Source organism: Ascaphus truei, unplaced genomic scaffold, assembly GCF_040206685.1.
Source record: "Ascaphus truei isolate aAscTru1 unplaced genomic scaffold, aAscTru1.hap1 HAP1_SCAFFOLD_1258, whole genome shotgun sequence".
Lineage (NCBI taxonomy): Eukaryota > Metazoa > Chordata > Amphibia > Anura > Ascaphidae > Ascaphus > Ascaphus truei.
The window spans coordinates 60,604-81,707 of NW_027454131.1; the positions used below are offsets into that span (position 1 = coordinate 60,604).

At 50.1% G+C, this 21,104-nt stretch overlaps 1 protein-coding gene across 1 annotated transcript in view; it reads right to left on the reverse strand.

Annotated features, from left to right (window-relative positions):
- Positions 1–221: 221 nt before the first annotated feature.
- DLK2 (delta like non-canonical Notch ligand 2) overlaps positions 222–21,104 on the reverse strand; it is a 34,387-nt gene continuing 13,504 nt past the window's right edge. The window contains exons 5-6 of the mRNA XM_075581356.1: positions 7,180–7,324; positions 222–1,948 (exon numbers count right to left, since the gene is read on the reverse strand). Coding sequence (XP_075437471.1) covers positions 1,192–1,948; positions 7,180–7,324 — 902 coding nt within the window. The 3' untranslated portion in view covers positions 222–1,191. The remainder of the gene's footprint in view (positions 1,949–7,179; positions 7,325–21,104) is intronic.

The window sequence follows — 21,104 nt, forward strand, 5'->3', positions numbered from 1 at the left end:
CTCCTCTTCTTTCCTTTATATATATATATATATATATATATATATATATATACATATATATATATATATATATATATATATATATAATGGTTCAGTTCCCGATGTGGGGTGGGATATATATATATATATATATAAATATATATATATATATATATATATATATATGGGATCTCATGTGATGCCCGTTACAGCAGATTCCAAACCTTATGTATTTTCATGCTTTTCTAGCTGTTTTATTTGACTTTTTATAGGATACAATACAGGAGATTACACACAAGCGAGAGCTTCCTCTGAAGGCCCAGAACCTGCCACCTGCATGTGCACAAATCTACGAATGCCGCCTCGGGGTGAGTCTTTATTTTACAAACACCTCTTCTCTTTATTTTGCAAACAAGACAGCACTTTGCGATCAGTTTGGGGTCGGAGACAATCCCTCCTGCGGGGTAACACGGGAGCTTTGTCACCCTTTTGGGTCAGCGTTATTATCCCATCTGCATGCAGCTCTCTTGCTGCCAGGCGGGCTCGTATTGCGTAGCGCGTCCCTCTGGTGGGAAAAGGGTTCACATACCGGGCAGGTACCCCTGAAACGTTCCCCTTATAAATAAGCCCCGCTCTTCCGATCTCTTTGCCATTGAAAGAGCAGCCATGGCGCCGATCTCTCCGCGTAGTCATGTGACAACGGTGTGCATCACCGTGACGGTCAGTGCAATCCCAGACAGGAAGTGAGATACAGGACACCCGCCCAGCCACCCCCAACAAGGATTCCGCAGCAGCGCACAGATCAGGATGGGTCATGTGGTCCCAGGGTTGTATAAGTTACACACATTGACCGGATACGATATCCCAGTGTCAAGTTCCTGATGAGATCCTCGCCGCTCTCCTCCTCGCCGCTGAGATCCTCGCCGCTCTCCTCCTCGCCGCTCTCCTCCTCGCCGCTCTCCTGATATTAACAAAGAATTTTGGGTACAATGGCCCGGAGTGAAGCATCAAAATAGACAAACGGCCGTGTCCTTGGGGAGAATATTCTCCTTTATCTGCTGTATTTTATTACTGCCGTGACAAGCAGCCAGATACCACAGCAAAGGGTGAACGTGTATATGTGAGCCACCCTCACGGACCATAGCACGGAGCGGTGGTCACACCTCTGTATTCAGAGCTCAGTCTGAGTTTGGGACGCGCCCCAGTGGGACCTCACAGCTCTGTGGTTTTCCTTTGCTCCGGCACAGCGTCCTGGCACTCGCTGTAAAGCGCCTTCGAGCCCTGTGAGGGGTAACAGCAGCAGCGCGCCTGCCGTTCCCCTCTGCTTCTGTACCAGAGGACCATTGCCATGGTGAGGAGAACCACTATGCCAGTCAGTGCCCCTAAGACCATCACTATGACCAGCTGCTGCTCACTCAGACCAGGCTCCCTCTGTGTCACCACCTCCTTCACGGAGATTTTGAAGTGGCCCGTGCCAGGCGTGCCACTGGGCACTGGACTCCACCTGCCAGTGCCTGCAGTCCTGACTAGCTGGGGCTGGGTGACCCGGGCATATGCCCGCGTGGTGACCTTGCCAGCTGCGTGCGGACTCCTGGCTGATGTCTCCTGGTCATAGTCCCACGTTGGTTTGGGGACAGGAACCTCGCAGGTTTTCCCGGTGAACCCCTCAGCGCAGTAGCACTCAAAGTCCCCCACGCGGTCGTAGCAGCGCCCCCCGTTATGGCAGCGCAGCCCTCTGCAGTCGTCAATGTTGACCGTGCAGAACCGGCCCTGGAAGCCGGGGGGGCACTCGCAGGAGAAGCGGTTGACCCCGTCGTGGCACGTTGCTCCGTTGGCGCACGGCCGCATCAGGCAGTCATCTACGTCCATCTGGCACAGCTCGCCGATGTAGCCGGCCAAGCAGCGGCACGTGAAGGTGTCGGCGTATCCACTCTCGTCTTGGCATGTGCCGCCATTCAGACAAGGAAAGCTGCGGGGGAGAGAGGGGTCAGAGACACGTGTGGGATCCGTGCTGTCCACCTAGGGAGCACCCATGGTTATTAATATGCCCACGCGGCACTGACCGTACATGCACGTCTTCCTCACAGCCCGAACCCCTCCTCACCTCCTCCTCACAGCCCCAACCCCTCCTCACCTCCTCCTCACAGCCCCAACCCCTCCTCACCTCCTCCTCACAGCCCCAACCCCTCCTCACCTCCTCCTCACAGCCCCAACCCCTCCTCACCTCCTCCTCACAGCCCCAACCCCTCCTCACCTCCTCCTCACAGCCCCAACCCCTCCTCACCTCCTCCTCACAGCCCCAACCCCTCCTCACCTCCTCCTCACAGCCCCAACCCCTCCTCACCTCCTCCTCACAGCCCCAACCCCTCCTCACCTCCTCCTCACAGCCCTCACCTCCTCCTCACAGCCCTCACCTCTTCTCCTCCCCTCCTCCTCACAGCCCTCACCTCTTCTCCTCACCTCCTCCTCACAGCCCTCACCTCTTCTCCTCCCCTCCTCCTCACAGCCCTCACCTCTTCTCCTCACCTCTTTCTCAGAGCCCTCACCTCTTCTCCTCACCTCCTCCTCACAGCCCTCACTTCCTCACAGCCCTCACCTCTTCTCCTCACCTCTTCCTCAGAGCCCTCACCTCTTCTCCTCACCTCCTCCTCACAGCCCTCACTTCCTCACAGCCCTCACCTCTTCTCCTCACCTCTTCCTCAGAGCCCTCACCTCTTCTCCTCACCTCCTCCTCACAGCCCTCACTTCCTCAGAGCCCTCACCTCTTCTCCTCACCTCCTCCTCACAGCCCTCACTTCCTCACAGCCCTCACCTCTTCTCCTCACCTCTTCCTCACAGCCCTCACCTCTTCTCCTCACCTCCTCCTCACAGCCCTCGCCTCTTCTCCTCCCCTCCTCCTCACAGCCCTCACCTCTTCTCCTCACCTCCTCCTCACAGCCCTCACCTCTTCTCCTCACCTCCTCCTCACAGCCCTCACCTCCTCCTCACCTCCTCCTCACAGCCCTCACCTCTTCTCCTCACCTCCTCCTCACAGCTCTCACCTCTTCTCCTCACCTCCTCCTCACAGCCCTCACCTCTTCTCCTCACCTCCTCCTCACAGCCCTCACCTCTTCTCCTCACCTCCTCCTCACAGCCCTCACCTCTTCTCCTCACCTCCTCAAAGCCCTCACCTCTTCTCCTCACCTCCTCCTCACAGCCCTCACCTCTTCTCCTAGCCTCCTCCTCACAGCCCTCACCTCTTCTCATCACCTTCTCCTCACAGCCCTCACCTCTTCTCCTCACCTCCTCCTCACCTCCTCCTCACAGCCCTCACCTATTCTCCTCACCTCCTCCTCACAGCCCTCACCTCTTCTCCTCACCTCCTCAAAGCCCTCACCTCCTCCTCACAGCCCTCACCTCTTCTCACCTCCTCCTCACAGCCCTCACCTCTTCTCCTCACCTCCTCCTCACAGCCCTCACCTCTTCTCACCTCCTCCTCACAGCCCTCACCTCTTCTCCTCACCTCCTCCTCACAGCCCTCACCTCCTCCTCACAGCCCTCACCTCTTCTCCTCCCCTCCTCCTCACAGCCCTCACCTCTTCTCCTCACCTCCTCCTCACAGCCCTCACCTCTTCTCCTCCCCTCCTCCTCACAGCCCTCACCTCTTCTCCTCACCTCCTCCTCACAGCCCTCACTTCCTCACAGCCCTCACCTCTTCTCCTCACCTCTTCCTCAGAGCCCTCACCTCTTCTCCTCACCTCCTCCTCACAGCCCTCACTTCCTCACAGCCCTCACCTCTTCTCCTCACCTCTTCCTCAGAGCCCTCACCTCTTCTCCTCACCTCCTCCTCACAGCCCTCACTTCCTCAGAGCCCTCACCTCTTCTCCTCACCTCCTCCTCACAGCCCTCACTTCCTCACAGCCCTCACCTCTTCTCCTCACCTCCTCCTCACAGCCCTCACCTCTTCTCCTCACCTCCTCCTCACAGCCCTCGCCTCTTCTCCTCCCCTCCTCCTCACAGCCCTCACCTCTTCTCCTCACCTCCTCCTCACAGCCCTCACCTCTTCTCCTCACCTCCTCCTCACAGCCCTCACCTCTTCTCCTCACCTCCTCCTCACAGCCCTCACCTCCTCCTCACCTCCTCCTCACAGCCCTCACCTCTTCTCCTCACCTCCTCCTCACAGCCCTCACCTCTTCTCCTCACCTCCTCCTCACAGCCCTCACCTCTTCTCCTCACCTCCTCCTCACAGCCCTCACCTCTTCTCCTCACCTCCTCAAAGCCCTCACCTCTTCTCCTCACCTCCTCCTCACAGCCCTCACCTCTTCTCCTAGCCTCCTCCTCACAGCCCTCACCTCTTCTCCTCACCTTCTCCTCACAGCCCTCACCTCTTCTCCTCACCTCCTCCTCACCTCCTCCTCACAGCCCTCACCTCTTCTCCTCACCTCCTCCTCACAGCCCTCACCTCTTCTCCTCACCTCCTCAAAGCCCTCACCTCTTCTCCTCACCTCCTCCTCACAGCCCTCACCTCTTCTCACCTCCTCCTCACAGCCCTCACCTCTTCTCCTCACCTCCTCCTCACAGCCCTCACCTCTTCTCACCTCCTCCTCACAGCCCTCACCTCTTCTCCTCACCTCCTCCTCACAGCCCTCACCTCCTCCTCACAGCCCTCACCTCTTCTCCTCCCCTCCTCCTCACAGCCCTCACCTCTTCTCCTCACCTCCTCAAAACCCTCACCTCTTCTCCTCACCTCCTCCTCACAGCCCTCACCTATTCTCCTCACCTCCTCCTCACAGCCCTCACCTCTTCTCCTCACCTCCTCCTCACAGCCCTCGCCTCTTCTCCTCACCTCCTCCTCACAGCCCTCACCTCTTCTCCTCACCTCCTCCTCACAGCCCTCACCTCTTCTCCTCACCTCTCCTCCTCACAGCCCTCGCCCTCTCCTCCTCACTGCAGTCACCCTCTTCTCCTCACCTCTCCTCCTCACAGCCCTCACCTCCTCCTCACCTCCTCACAGCCCTCACCTCTTCTCCTCACCTCCTCCTCACAGCCCTCATCTCTTCTCCTCACCTCCTCCTAACAGCCCTAACCTCTTCTCCTCACCTCCTCCTCACAGCCCTCACCTCTTCTCCTCACCTCCTCAAAGCCCTCACCTCTTCTCCTCACCTCCTCCTCACAGCCCTCACCTCTTCTCCTAGCCTCCTCCTCACAGCCCTCACCTCTTCTCCTCACCTTCTCCTCACAGCCCTCACTTCTTCTCCTCACCTCCTCCTCACCTCCTCCTCACAGCCCTCACCTCTTCTCCTCACCTCCTCCTCACAGCCCTCACCTCTTCTCCTCACCTCCTCAAAGCCCTCACCTCTTCTCCTCACCTCCTCCTCACAGCCCTCACCTCTTCTCACCTCCTCCTCACAGCCCTCACCTCTTCTCCTCACCTCCTCCTCACAGCCCTCACCTCTTCTCACCTCCTCCTCACAGCCCTCACCTCTTCTCCTCACCTCCTACTCACAGCCCTCACCTCTTCTCCTCACCTCCTCCTCACAGCCCTCACCTCCTCCTCACAGCCCTCACAGCCCTCACCTCTTCTCCTCACCTCCTCAAAACCCTCACCTCTTCTCCTCACCTCCTCCTCACAGCCCTCACCTCTTCTCCTCACCTCCTCCTCACAGCCCTCACCTCTTCTCCTCACCTCCTCCTCACAGCCCTCGCCTCTTCTCCTCATCTCCTCCTCACAGCCCTCACCTCTTCTCCTCACAGCCCTCACCTCTTCTCCTCACCTCTCCTCCTCACAGCCCTAACCTCCTCCTCACCTCCTCCTCACAGACCTCACCTCTTCTCCTCACCTCCTCCTCACAGCCCTCGCCTCTTCTCCTCACCTTCTCCTCACAGCCCTCACCTCCTCCTCACCTCCTCCTCACCTCCTCCTCACAGCCCTCACCTCTTCTCCTCACCTCCTCCTCACAGCCCTCACCCCCTCCTCACCTCCTCCTGACAGCCCTCACCCTCTTCTCCTCACCTCCTCCTCACAGCCCTCACCTCTTCTCCTCACCTCCTCCTCACAGCCCTCACCCCCTCCTCACCTCCTCCTCACAGCCCTCACCTCTTCTCCTCACCTCCTCCTCACAGCCCTCACCTCTTCTCCTCTTCACAGCCCTCACCCCCTCCTCACCTCCTCCTGACAGCCCTCACCTCACAGCCCTCACCCTCTTCTCCTCACCTCCCCCTCACAGCCCTCAACCTCTCCTCCTCACCTCCTCCTCACAGCCCTCACCTCACAGCCTTCACCTCCCCCTCACAGCCCTCAACCTCTTCTCCTCACCTCCCCCTCACAGCCCTCACCCTTTTCTCCTCAGCTCCTCCTCACAGCCCTCACCTCTTCTCCTCACCTCCTCCTCACAGCCCTCACCTCTTCTCCTCACCTCCTCCTCACAGCCCTCACCCTCTTCTCCTCACCTCCTCCTCACAGCCCTCACCTCTTCTCCTCACCTCCTCCTCACAGCCCTCGCCTCTTTTCCTCACCTCTCCTCCTCACAGCCCTCGCCTCTCCTCCTCACCTCTCCTCCTCACCTCTCCTCCTCACAGCCCTCACCTCTTCTCCTCACCTCTCCTCCTCACAGCCCTCACCTCTCCTCTTCACAGCCCTCACCTCTCCTCCTCACAGCCCTCACCCTCTCCTCCTCACTGCAGTCCCCCTCTCCTCCTCACAGCCCTCACCTATCCTCCTCACAGCCCTCCTCCTCTCTCCTCTCACCCCGAGGTCTCACAAGCTCTCCCTCTCTCGCCTCTCGCTCTCTCTTACCCCGAGGTCTCGCAAGCTTTCCCTCTCTCCTCTCTCTCCTTTCTTACCCCGAGGTCTCACATGGCCCCCTCTCTCTCCTCTCGCCCTCTCTTACCCCGAAGTCTCGCAAGCTCCATCTCTCTCTCTTCTCACTCTCTCTTAACCCGAGGTCTCGCAAGCTCCCCCTCTCTCCTCTCTCTCCTTTCTTACCCGAGGTCTCGCAAGCTCCATCTCTCTCTCTTCTCGCTCTCTCTTACCCCGAGGTCTCGCAAGCTCCCTCTCTCTCTCTTCTCGCTCTCTCTTACCCCGAGGTCTCGCAAGCTCCCTCTCTCTCTCTTCTCGCTCTCTCTTACCCCGAGGTCTCGCAAGCTCCCCCTCTCTCCTCTCTCTCCTTTCTTACCCGAGGTCTTGCATGGCCCCCTCTCTCTCCTGTCGCCCTCTCTTACCCCGAGGTCTCACACGGCCCCCTCTTATGCTCGCAGTTCCTGCCGTGGAAGCCGTCAGGGCAGATGCAGGAGTATTCCCCCTCAGGGTCGTCCACACACACCGCCTCATTCTGGCAGGGGTTCGAGTTCTCACAGATGTGAGTGTCTGAGGGAGGAGAGAGCAAAGGAAAGGAGGGGTGGAAGAGGGGAGAGAGTGAAGGGAAGGAAAGGAGGGAGATGGCAAGGAGAAAGAGGGGAGGAGAGAGAGAGAAAGAGAGAGAGAGAGAGAGAGAAAGAGGGGAGGAGAGAGAGAGAAAGAGGAGAGAGAGGAGAGAGAGGAGAGAGATGGCAAGGAGAAATAAGGGAAGAGAGAGAGAGAGAGAATTATTACATACATGTAATAGTTACACATAGTTACATAGTTTCAGTTACATAGTAGTTACGTAGTTACATAGTAGATGAGGTTGAAAAAAGACATACGTTCATCAAGTTCAACCTATGCTAAATTTAGACAACAGATACTTTATCCTATATCTATACTTACTTATTGATCCAGAGGAAGGCAAACAAAAAACCCCATTAAGGGGAAAAATTAATTCCTTCCTGACTCCAAGAATTGGCAATCGAATTACTCTCTGGATGATGTATTAACTAGGGAGAAAGAGTCCCTTTTTGCTGCACCGAATAACACCCATCAGAGGTAAAAATGATATTATTTTTTAACAAAGAAATAAAGTAACGGCGAAGAGAATAAAAACAATTAAAACTTTTTGTACTCCATATTCAAGGTGTGTTCTTACTAATGCTTTATAAAGGGGCATAATTATGTTTACTTCCCTTCCATCCATTGCCCGTTTGATGCAGGATAAGATCTTGTTTGCCTTTGCAGCTACTGCATGACATTGGGCACTATTGCTAAGCCTGCAGTCTACAAGCACTCCTAAATCCTTCTCCATCAAGAATTCCCCCAAATTATCCCCATTTAATTTGTAAGTCGCCAGTTTATTCTTGTTTCCCGAATGCATGAATACGACATGATATGATCTGTACTCGTAAGGGTCCCACATTCAGGAAGTTGGGAGGGGGGCCAATTAGAATCTTAACCCCTTAAAAACCAGAGTGAATTTTTACGTGTAATGCAGGCCCATGTGACAGTGAAGGGGTTAATCAAGTCTTTTAAATCTGGTGGTCAAAGAGCTTTCCCTCGTTATCTGACACGTTTGTGCATTTTAAACAACTGACCCCTGGTGGTGGAGGGCCCCCGGTGGTGGAGGGCCCCCGGTGGTGGAGGGCCCCTGGTGGTGGAGGGCCCCCGGTGGTGGAGGGCCCCTGACCCTCTTGCACTAGCACTGGTAATAGCTGGAACCTACTCACAGCCAAGCAAAAAAAATTGCTGTGTGTGTGTGTACACATACACACATACACACACACACGGTATTCTATTTAGAACCCTGTTTGATCCGTATTATTTGTCTAACCCCCCTCCTAAAGGGTTGCTGGCAGTGTTAGGGTAGGCTCACCCTGGGTCGCCTTGGGGATTCAGATATCACGCAGGGATATTTATGGAGGACAGTTCTGGAAGGTTAGGTTCCAGGAGGATATGAAGAGAGGAGCCTCGGGGATAGTAGTAACCCTACTTTGTTATGTTCTAGACAGGGACAGTAAGCTTGTCAGTTAGGATCCCTAGAGAAGACTAAGGGAATCCAGTATAAGGCTGCGCTTATAGTGTCCGCGACGGCGACGGCGCTACATAACAATTGGAAGTGGGTTAAATTTGATTTTGTTAGAGACAGTCGCCACATGTGACTGTCTGCAAACCAATGAATGACCCCGTCGCTAGCGACGTAGCTGAAAGTGAAATTATAACTTTTGCGGGTGGCGACGGGTGATGTCATCGGTCGCGTCGCCAGACCTGTAAGCACAGCCTAAGGGCTAAATATTAAACATCATGCGACAGAGGGGCCTCAGTAACGAGGCGTCTCGAAGGCCGGCGGATCGGCTCTAACCGCGGACCTGCATATACATTCCTCTCTGGCTGAAGTGGAAGTGGCAGTATCCATCGTGGTTAAAGGTATTGGGTTACATAAACAGGACCCGCTAGGATCCCCAATGGGCAGAGCATTAGCAACATATTGAGGAAAGAGGTTCCACAACCATAAGGACGGGGACCCGGGTCTTATCACAGATGAAGGTATTTATCGTGTTCCTTTACTAAGTGTGAGGAGTGGGCACCGATGGAGGAGAAGTATTTGTGTATCTTCGTATAAACCTCTGTACAACGGGTTAAAATGTGTATGAGAGGTCCCTCAGTTAGGGACACGAATAAGTGACGGTTGTACTATAAAAGTTTCTGGCACCCATTATTTCACATCCTTGCTATGCCATCACCCAGCCGCCCGAATGCCAGCACCCTGAGTCAAGGTAAACCATGCAGAGTAGCACTACATACACCACACCGACGTAACGTCCATAGGAAGCTGGGCAGGGAGGGTTCTATTTGGCACCAACGTGGGGCTCGGCAAGGAAGAGGCAGAGGAAGGGAGAATGTTTAAGTTTTGCCCATTTTGGAACTTTTAAGGCAAAGAGTTTGTTTTATGTGGGCTACAGTATGTATTGCAAAGCTTTCCCCAAACAAAAAAGCTGAAATTGCATCAATCCTGAACACGGAAGAATACACTTAAAATGGCGGTGTGCGCACTCATCGGGACTAGCCTACTGCAGAGCCAAAGGGGTTGAAATGATGACATAAGAGGGACAGTATTTCCTGAACCAGATAAAGAGGGACGGAGTTTCCCAAACAGAGCATATAGTAGCTACGATGTGCGGAGCCCGTTACCTAATTGCACGAAGTATGTGAGTGCTGAACTATTTCACGGTGGATTAGGTGAAATGGCGACTGCCACCTGTACTCCACAACTAGTGCACTTTGACATCCCCAGTGGGGTTTTGTCATTACTGTAGGAAGCACAGAGTTCCTACAAGCTGCTTGCTTTGGACATCGATGTTCAGGAGGAGCCCTATCAAGCGACACCAAGTGTGCAGAGTGCGGCCGCATGTACATCAAATGATGGAGTCACTGATAAACTCTGCCCGAGGGTATGGGGACCCGAGTTAGACCGATGAATCAGTCCCTAAGATTCCTGCAGAATCCAAAGCACATCCTCCTTATACCAGTCGACCAGGGTCGGCAGATGGAACCCGTGAGTTCTACTCAGAAGTGAGGAGCGATGCCGTACCTATCCCAACGGTTGCTGAGATGTCGCTAGATAGTGTTCTGGCGGGACCGCCAGAGGGCAACACTGTACAGGACTTGGCCATGGATACACATGAGGTTCCACGAGTGGCGGAGCCAGTTTATGCTGTTTGCTCTGATGCTATGGGAGGTTGTGTGGCCTCCAGTGATTCCAACAATGGAAGGCTCTCTTCTAAATCTTTGGGTCGATGCCCGGTGGCCGCCGTGTTGCTAGATGTCAGTATTCACTTGGCCACCTGTAACAGGGGAGTTATCCCTGTTCAAGTAATGTGCCTCTAATCCAGCAGTGTGGTGGTTAACGGCTGGTAGTCAATTAACAAACACCACCTGCCTGATTAGATTGCTTAGAAAAGCCTGTCTTTTGAGACAGGAAGTGAGACTCCTTAGCTCAAACCTGAGCTGAACTTGGAGACAGAGCAGGGATTGTCCTTGACTCTCACAACTTGTCTTGAGCCCTGCCAGAAGAAACAGCAGAGCTGCCTTCAAGACACAGGGGAAACTTCTAAACCTGAACGCTGACACACCCTGAGGAAAAGTGACCTGAACCAGGGACAGAGAAGATTTTCCCTCCAAACCACAAGGAACAGAGAAGACTTTCATTTATGAGACTTCTTATATCTGCTTATTTCATGCAATATGTTTGGGGCTGGGAGACATGCTTATCTAAGGGAGTTGTGAACTGCATAGTATTTCACTAGAAATACTCCCAAGTGAATAGAAGCTTTGTTTACCCCTTGTTTGGATGGTTTCCTGATGTTAAGGAAAAGGCGCAATAAAAGGCTTATTTAATTTCACTATAATCAGTCTCCCTTGCATACCTCTGTGAGCGTCCGCCTACACCACCACTGAGTCTGAAATGACCCCTGCTAAGGACGTACCAGGACAGCGTGGATTGGCTGCGGGCTGGTGCCCTGATGTTGGTATGACACATACGGTGACTGGACTATGGGGTAAGGTCAAACAATGGTCGGCCGGAGGCCCTATGAACTCTGAGCAGGTAAAGTGAAAGGTAACCCATGTGGAATAGCCATATATACACCACACTGATGTAACTACACTAGGAAGCCGGGCAGGGACTCTGGAATTACCCCACACATGTATGAGAACTATATACACTGTTAGGTAGAGTTTCACACTTTGCCCCAGATCTTTACACCGGGGGAGTTTATTTACATTTTAGCCTGGCCATGATGTAATTGCGTTGGCCAACGCTGACTGCGTATGACACGGTGACATCACAGAGGTTCGGTGGGAGCATGGCACGGGGTGACGGAAGTAGCACTTGGGGTATATAGGCCCAGTTTTTTGTGCTGTTATTTAGCTGTTGATAAAGGTCGTTCCCACCGCTGAAATGTTGGCTTTATGGCTCAATAGATCTGATTGACCTGCTCTTCTTACAAGGACCTACTCAGCCAAAACATGTTGGATCACATCTGCAGTCTCCTGCTGTGGGCTTAAAAAGACCTCCCTTGCCTCACCCTTCTCCAGCACTCCTCTCCTGCTATTACTGAGACAAATAATGTTCAGAGCAATTGAAAAGGGACAGTGCCACAGAGGGGCAAAGTGTACTAATGGCAGTGACTTTTTTTGAGATATATATATATATATGTATGTTAGTAGGCTTCAATAAATGACAATGACATCTATTTCTCACATTTAACATAATTGACATGGGCTTTAGCATGTGCATATTTGACACAGCAATGCCGGGTAACCGGAGAGCAGCGTATGATATGCCTGGTAAGTAACCAGAGAGCAGCGTATGATATGCCTGGTAAGTAACCAGAGAGCAGCGTATGATATGCCTGGCTGTACACAAGGAGACATGGTAAAGCCTTTTTATTTTTAATTGATGAAACAGGAACTCTGAACTCTGCCTGCTCCTGAAACGCGAGTCTTGTGTACGCAATGAGAGATACAAGGCAGCAAGATCTCCCAGTTATACCAAGAGAGGAAAACGCATAATCAGAGGTTTATTCCTTAAAGAAGGAGAACACACAGGATGATACAAATAACAGACCAGATTCCGGCAATTTGGGCCCGTTTCCGTAGAAGACCTGCAGGTGGCGCTCGAGAGGAGGAGCGGCGGTTCCCCATTGAAAGTGAATGGAGTAATGCATTTCAATGGGGATTCCTGGAAGCCGACCTCTGGAGACGAGCTGGCAGCCAGCCAGACCGCAAAACCGCAAGAGCGGAAACATTGTCACAAAAGAGCTTTGATCGCGCAATTGGCGTGGGAACTAGGGCCTCGGTTAAGTTCACGGCCAATTGACGTTGGAAATTTTGTTCTAGGGCACCCAGAAATAAAATTCCTTTTGCCCCTAGATGTTAGGAACCCCCTCACTTGACCCCAACAGGGTCCGACAAGTAATGGCGGCGAGAAAGGGTCGCGCTGGCCAGGAGGGTCCTACCATTGACCGTAATGGCGGAGAAAGCCGCGTGGCTTTCAAACACTAAGTGTGAAACAGGGTAAACTGAAAACCCATAACTCCGGTTCCGTGGGGACTCGAGGGTTGGGATTTGGCAAGGATGTAGTCACTGCTCCGGCATAACTGCATGGCAATTTCCAGCCCTCTCCCCTCAACCGAACGGAGTAGGGTTAACTGTTAAAAAGTGTGGGTGTCCCATTAGCTTCAATGGTAGCGGAGATCCCATTGAATACTATGGCGGTGCCGGCCCATTCCTATGGAGGCGCCGGCCCTATTGATTTTAATGGAGGGAAGCCGCGTGAAAAAAAGGCTAAGTCAGAATGAGCAGAAACCTGGAACCCATAACTCCGGTTCTGTTCAACCTAGAGGGCGGAGATTCAGTTACCACGTAGTCCTAGTTCCGGCAGGATTGCATGGCAAATAGCGACCCTCTCGGGGCAACAGAACGGAGTCAGGGTAATGGTAAAGTTTAGGTTTCTGCCATTGACTTGCATGGCAGAAAAAAGCCACTTTTGTAATGTGCTTTTAAACTGTGTTTGTGTAACTCCGGTCCGGTGGGCCGCAGCAAGTTGAAACTTGGCCACCATGGAGAGTCCCCTCCGGCATGAGGGTCTGGCAAGTTTTGGCCCGCTCGGCCCAGACGAACAGATTATTTTAATATGTGTAGATATTAAAGAATATACTGTTTTGGAAGGCTGGTATAAAAGCCCGGGAAAGTTACTGGCTCTGCTTTATGTTAATGTTCAGGAGGGCGACACTTTGTCTACAACAGCCCCCCTGATCAAAGACTTGACCACTCTGATTGTGTACAATAGGGCGGAGAAACGCAGAGCCTGAGTGGTCTGTAAGAGCCATAATTCACACCTACAGACAAAAGGGTTTCCTGACCAGATACAAGTCTGGTAGACTTTTAGGCGCCCAGTGTTAGGGGATGGGGCTGGAACTCCATATAAACGAGTGTAAGCCCTATATCCAGTGTCTTTCGTGTCTTTTCGTGATGTCTTCATTTGAGCCTGTATTGCTGAATAAATTGCCAATCCTGTACCTGATTGCTTCATTGTCCAACCCTTAAGTAAGTGTCCATTTCTTGTCTGTTATTTGTATCATCTTGTGTGTTCTCCTTCTTTAAGGAATAAACTATATTTATTATATCTAAGTCGTGTTCAATTCAACCCAGATATTTGGTGTATATTATACCCTGTCACAAGTTACCGTGACAAATACCACTTATCTGAAATTGGAAGCAAATCCAACAATCCCCTTTAAAAATGAATTGTTGGCATTCTTGGATCAGGGTCTTCGGGATGAAATTATTACCAAACGGGAACTGGAATTTCTGACAATTGTGCAACCCAGGATTCCGGTATTCTATTTCATCCCCAAGATCCAAAAGAATCTCACACAGATTGTATTATAGGTTGACCTATAATATCTGGGATCCGTTCCCTCACTTCAAATCTTTCTCAGTTCTTGGACCATCTCCTTCAAAAGTATGTCATTCAGTTCTCCTCATATCTAAGAGACACCTCACGTGTGTTAACCACAATACAGGATCTTGTCTGGACGGACGAACTGTGTTGGGTTACGTTTAATGTAGTCTCATTATATACCATCATAGATCATGAGATGGGATTTGATGCCATTAGGAGAGTCCTTGAAAAAGATGTTAATATAGATGATAAATTGAGATTGTTCATTATAGATGAAATTAAATTCATCTTAACCCACAACTATTTCAGCTATGACCATGACTTTTACCTCCAGACATGCAGCACTGCTATGGGAACCAGGTTTGCACCCAGTTATGCAAATCTATTCCTGTCCGTTTGGGAGGAGGACTATATTTGGACCACCAACCCATTCGGTGCAAACCTGGTGCTCTGGAAAAGATATATTGATGATGTGCTGTGTGTCTGGAGGGGGTCATTTGCTGAACTTGAACAATTTCAGAACTATCTTAATGACAATATTCTCAATTTGAGATTTACCTTCAATCATAATAGAACTAGTATTAACTTCCTTGATCTCTCCCTCTATATAGAAAATAATGCCATACAGACCAAGACTTACCACAAAGAAGTAGATGCCAATACATATTTATTGGCATCTAGCCATCACCACCCTAAGTGGCTTAAGAATATTCCTAAGGGTCAAGCCCTGCGAATCAAAAGGAATTGTTCCAATAATTTAATATACAAACAATAAGTGAATGATCTCAAAGATACATTTTTAGAGCGAGGCTATAAAAGGAGAGATCTAGACCTAGCAATTTCTGAAGTAGATAATATTGATGGCGCCACCATTGTCTCTAAGGAGGCAGTAATTAAATCATGCCCGAAAGATCAGGGACAATTTCCTATGTTCATAACTCAATATAGTGGTCTAGCCCCCGTCATATCTCATATGTTCAGGAAGCATTGGGGCATTCTTCAAAGAGATCCAATTTTAAAAACTTGTCTCCCTAATAGACCTAAAATAGTCTACAGACGAGCTAGGAATTTAAAGTCCACACTGTCCCCAAGTTGTCCCATTGATAATCTTCGGGACCGCCATGTCACTTGGCTTAATGACCTCAAAGGTTATTACACCTGTCACAATTGTATTGGGTGTAGATATAGTAAAAAAAAACTAAACATTTTAAATCCAATGTAACTGGCATCAGTTTCGATATTGAAACATTTATTAACTGTAAGACTAATTTTTGCGTTTATCTTCTACAATGTCCATGCGGATTACAATACGTTGGCTGGACTGGGAGACCTCTAAAGCGATGTTTCGCTGAACATGTGTATAACATCAAGAGAGATCTAGAGACACATAGTGTCTCTAACCATTTTAAATTGAAACATAACCAAAATCCAGACGGCCTCATCTGCATGGGCATCGATAATCCAAAAACTAATTGGCGTGGGGGTGATAGGTTAAACACGGTGTCCAGACGTGAAAGTTACTGGATTTATGTGTTAAAAACCTTATCCCCCTAGGACTTAATATCGAATTTGACCTAGCAGCATTTTTAAAAGATCCATAAATTATCATTATGGATCCTACAATTCCATTCATTGCATGTATGACATTTTATGTTTTAATGCATTATATCTCTATTTTTATCTGTATTTTTATTATGCTTGATTATGTTTTTAGCATAAATTCCATGTAATGTTTTGTGTATTTACAGTCATGTGTTGTAAGACATAATTGACCCCATCAGCGATCTGTTTTCAGATTGCTGCTATATATGTCTACAACACAGCCTGTCAGTCACTTCAACATATCCGCCCCCTTGTGGGAAGTACCTTCATTATACACGTATATAAGTAATGTTCTTACTAAGCTCCACCATCCCCTGAGGAAGTGACGTTCCGTCACGAAACGCGTAGGGAGGAGGAGCTTAGTGTTGTGTGTGCCTGTTCAGCCACCGTAGCCGCCCGACGCCGGAGAAGAGACACCTGCCGCTGACGTCACCATCGGCGAGTCGCGGGAGCTCCCGTGTACGCTAGTCAGTTGATCTCCGTGCATTTCGGGTAGGATACAGGTTGCGGACGGCATTCGGATAAGGGTGGTGGTACTGTCCTGCAAAATAGGGATGACTACACTAGAGAGGCATATCGTCTTCTTCCCGATAGTGCCTCCTATGAACGGTTAATAGGTGATCCCACACTGAAATATCAGTCCATTATCAAAGATTTCCTGAGTAAAGCACTTCATTTAGGGGTACTGTCCGGTAAAGAATTCTCCTATATGTATAAAGCATTTCCAAGAGTTCCCATTTTGTATCACATTCCCAAGATACAGAAGACACTTGAGGATCCCACTGGCCGTCCCATTGTGTCTGGGATTGATTCTATCACAGCGAACTTATCACAATATGTTGATTATTTTTTAGCACCCCTCACTGCAGCACTACCCTCTTTTTTACGTGATAGCACGGATGTACTCAACTCTTTAGAAGATATTATATGGGAAGAGCACTTTATTTGGGTTACCCTAGACGTAGCTTCTCTTTATACTTGTATATGTCATACACAAGGTTTAGAAGCAATCACTTATTTTATGCACACTGACAATTCTTTATCCAATTCACAACAGCAATTTATCATAGATAGTGTTCATTTCAAACTTCATCACAATTATTTTTCTTTTGAAGGGCACTTCTATCTCCAGACCACTGGGACGGCCATGGGGACACACTTTGCTCCCAATTATGCTGGCCTGTTCTTGGGGAAATGGGAACTTGATGCTATTTGGAACAACAACGCGTATGGGGAATATCTAAAATACTACCGGCGATACATAGATGATATTCTAATCATTTGGTCAGGCACTCAGGATGACTCAGATTCATTCATTAAGTGAATTAATACTAATGATAGGAATCTTGTTTTCAGTGGGGAAAATAGTAATAAAGAAATTAATTTCTTGGACCTCAAAATGACCATTCAGGACAATAACATCACTACTAAAACATTTTTCAAAACAGTGGATGTCAATTCCCACTTGGACCGCAACAGTAACCACTCTAGCTTTTGGCTAGATAATATTCCATATGGCCAGATGCTGCGTGTCCGTAGGAATTGTTCACTAATTACTGATTTTGATATGCAAACCCAAGGTTTGGCCACTAGATTCATTGATAAGGGATATGATGAGAAACTTATAAATAAATCTATTAAGAAAAGTAGAGAACTCTCTAGAAAATAACTGCTTATTCCGAAATCCAAAAAATTGGTGCACAAGAAAAGTGTCTATAGTGATACACCAATATTTGTGACAGGCTTTTGTAAACAAGAAACTAAGATAAGAGGGATCCTCAATAGACATTGGGGTATCCTTAGAATGGATCCCATTCTAAAGGATACATTACCCTCTAAGCCTAAATTAGCCTTTAGGAAAGCCAAGAATATTAAGAACCGTTTGGCACCTAGTGCTCTTAAAAAGGCTAACAAAAATGCATCCATGAGTGGCAATTTTCTTGTCAAACCTATTGGAAACTACACATGTGGCAGGTGTGTGGTTTGTAAACATATGAGCAAAGATAAAGTGATTCATGACAGCAAAAGTGGGAATGATTATGTTGTGAATCAATTTGTCAACTGTTTAACAACCTTTGTTGTATATGCTATCAATTGCCCGTGCCAATTATTATATATTGGGAAAACCATAAGACCCCTTAAAGTGCATATCCGTGAGCATATAAATGGGTGTAGCCAGGTACCCCCTCGGTCTCCGTGTGTGCCGGAGGGGCGGCGGAGTCGGCGGTGATCTCCGCGGCGGAGGGCCACCATGTTGGCTGTGCGCGCGCACTTCACAGAGTTGCGCATGCGCAGTAGCGGCGAGCGCGAGTACGGCGTCTTTGCGAGACAGGCAGGCAAGGGGAACCTTGCGGCGGCCATTAGAGGGATAGGGACAGCGTGAGTGCGGAGTGGCGGCCATTATAGAGAGAGCACAAGGGTCCCTATGTACAAGGCTGTAGGCGGGACTACAATCCCCATGATGCTCAGGGGCAGTGACACCACCTGATACCAGGGAACCAGTGAGGCTGCAGGATTCTCCTGGGAGGAAGGACTATTGCCTGCTGGGAGAGGAAGCAGGCAGTGCGGATCAGGAGCCTGAAGCTGCAGGTTAGATCCACGGAGCAGTGCTCCAGGGATTAGGTCAGATGTTTGTCACGGGAGACGCACTTAATAACACATTTATATTTCGTGGATCCTAATTGAGCAGAACAAGTTGAGCAAAATAAACTGAGATTTATTCCCTTGATAGGCAAACACACGACAACTGCAGAATACACTTAATAATTACACTTACGGGTATAGGAATAGGGGATAATGCCCAGAAAGGTGCAAAGCACCAGAAGATTGTCTTTTAAAATGTAGTCCTTTTGCAAGGGCACAAATTGCCAGCCCCAATCCTTCTGTGAATGTGCAAAGTCTTTTCTGGTCTGTTGGGGTTAATCAAATAACCCCCAGCAATCACAGTGTCCTAACGCAGAGTTTTGTCCTTGGTTCCGATGTAATAAGACTCTTTGCGTTTCAGGAATGTGCTGCTGCTCTTCTCCGCTCACATGGTAGAATGAAAAACGAAAGACGAAAGACAATGGGGAATAGCCTGGGTGGGATGTATATAGGGTTTGGAAGCCTATTGCCAACATACCCACCCAATCCCCCTCGTGGGAAAGTAATCATTCCCCAATCACCTACTTGCCCACAGTTTGGAGAGTGGGCACTAGGGATTTCCTGTTCACACAGAGCATGTGCGACAACACCATCTTGCTACTTAGCATAGGTGCACTCCCCTCTCTACCTGGCCCCTCTCAGGCTGGAAGAGGGAAACTCAGGGTGTGAGTTAACACAGATAGTCACCAGGACTTCCTATTTAGCATCCATCTGGCCAATTCACATCCCCCTTACTCTGGGTCTTTTGATATGAAACTTCCAGAGAGACTTACAGGCGTGGGCCCAGCAGGGTAGCTTTGAAGCTTGCATAGGCAAGTGACCCAGCTCATAGGTGTCAAAACATTTGGTTCTTGTATGCATAACATTTGTTCCTTAATGCATTACAAAGGCAGGCAGAAACAATAGCATCCTGCCGGTACATTTTAAAACTGCAACAGAAAGGCACTTCATCAAAAATATATATTTCCATTATGACAAAGTTATATTTTTAAGATGTGTGTGCTTGGGGGGTTACACTGAGGCTGCACACCAAAAATCATGCTACTGGCTCACTCCGTTCCTAAAATAGCAGTCTTAATGGAACGGCCCCTGTTATTCAGCACTGCAGGTAGGGACAAGCCTGCAAAAAGGGGACAACAATGCATAGAGGGGAGAATGGTAAATGGGAACAGATTATAAAATTAACCCCATTCATACCCAATACGAAATAGGGTTAACCAGCTGAGCACACTGCCTTTATTAATGCGCTGATTACCCCCATTTTCTTCACAATGTTCAATCCCCAGGGCCCAGTTAGTTCCCTGAGTCACTGTAGAGGTGCTGAGAGTGCTGTATAGGGAAGGCCTTAATGCAGGGACCCTTTCATATAGTCTGAGAGAGGAAATACTGCAGGACATTGCCCGATTACCAGCGCAGCCTGAGAGTGCTGGTGTGGCGTCTGCTCCATAGCAGAGACAGTGTGCAGAGGATCACCCGGCTGGGGATCCCTCCCCTGTGGAGTCAGAGTGTTCACCCCTTCTGCAGAGAGCAGCGCAGCATGGCGTGGGATCACGTGGCGGTGTTGCAGAGTTACCAAGGATTCTCCTGGTTAGGACCATAACCAGGAAGGTATAACGTTAACCTGCACCAACGGGCCCCAACACCGGGAAGCGCTGTCCCACACACACACACTCTATCCATAGCTGGTGGACACTAATAGGTTAAGTGCCCCGGCACAGTGGTACACCAGGGACTAAGGTGGCACAGGACTGATTATAAGCACACGCTCGGTTTCATATGCGTGGTGATGTAATGCTGTGCATGCAGAGTAATAATATGTTGGTTATATGCTAAGAGTTCTTATCATTCCGGTCAGTAAATACTGTTTATCCAATCACGTGTGGTATTGTATATGTGGGTTCTGGTGAGGTCACACTCACACCCCGTTGGGATCCCTCATCAGTGGAGGCGCTGCACCGAGTGTAAGTACACCCCAGGCTCCCAGTGGCGGAGGCTCAGGCCTTCGGTTATCCTAACCGGTGAAAGCAGCACCAGTAGTACCGTACCCCAGGGGTACACCCGCTACATGGGATTAAAAATGCACAACTGAATCTAGAAAAGGGCCCGTCCACAATCTCGCACAGCATTTTTTAACATACCATGAAGGGAAAGCTGAAACATTACGGGTTAGGGGAATTGAGGTAATATCTAGAGATCCCAGGAGGGGGGATAGGGACAATGTCTTACTTCAGAGAGAACAATACTGGATATACATCTCGGGCAGTAAATCCCCTGGAGGGCTCCGGGAGCAGATACAGTTGGCCCCAGTACTCTGATATTTATTATCAGCTGTTTAATTAGGAGATACGTTAGCTTATGTCAATTTGGTATTATACTCTAGGCTATGGCCTGGGAGGTGCGAGGCCCTGGGAGGCGCGAGGCCTGGGAGGCGCAAGGCCCTGGGAGGCGCGAGGCCCTGGGAGGCGCGAGGCCCTGGGAGGCGCGAGGCCTGGGAGGCGCGAGGCCCTGGGAGGCGTGAGGCCCTGGGAGGCGCGAGGCCGTGGGAGGCGTGAGGCCCTGGGAGGCGCGAGGCCCTGGGAGGCGCGAGGC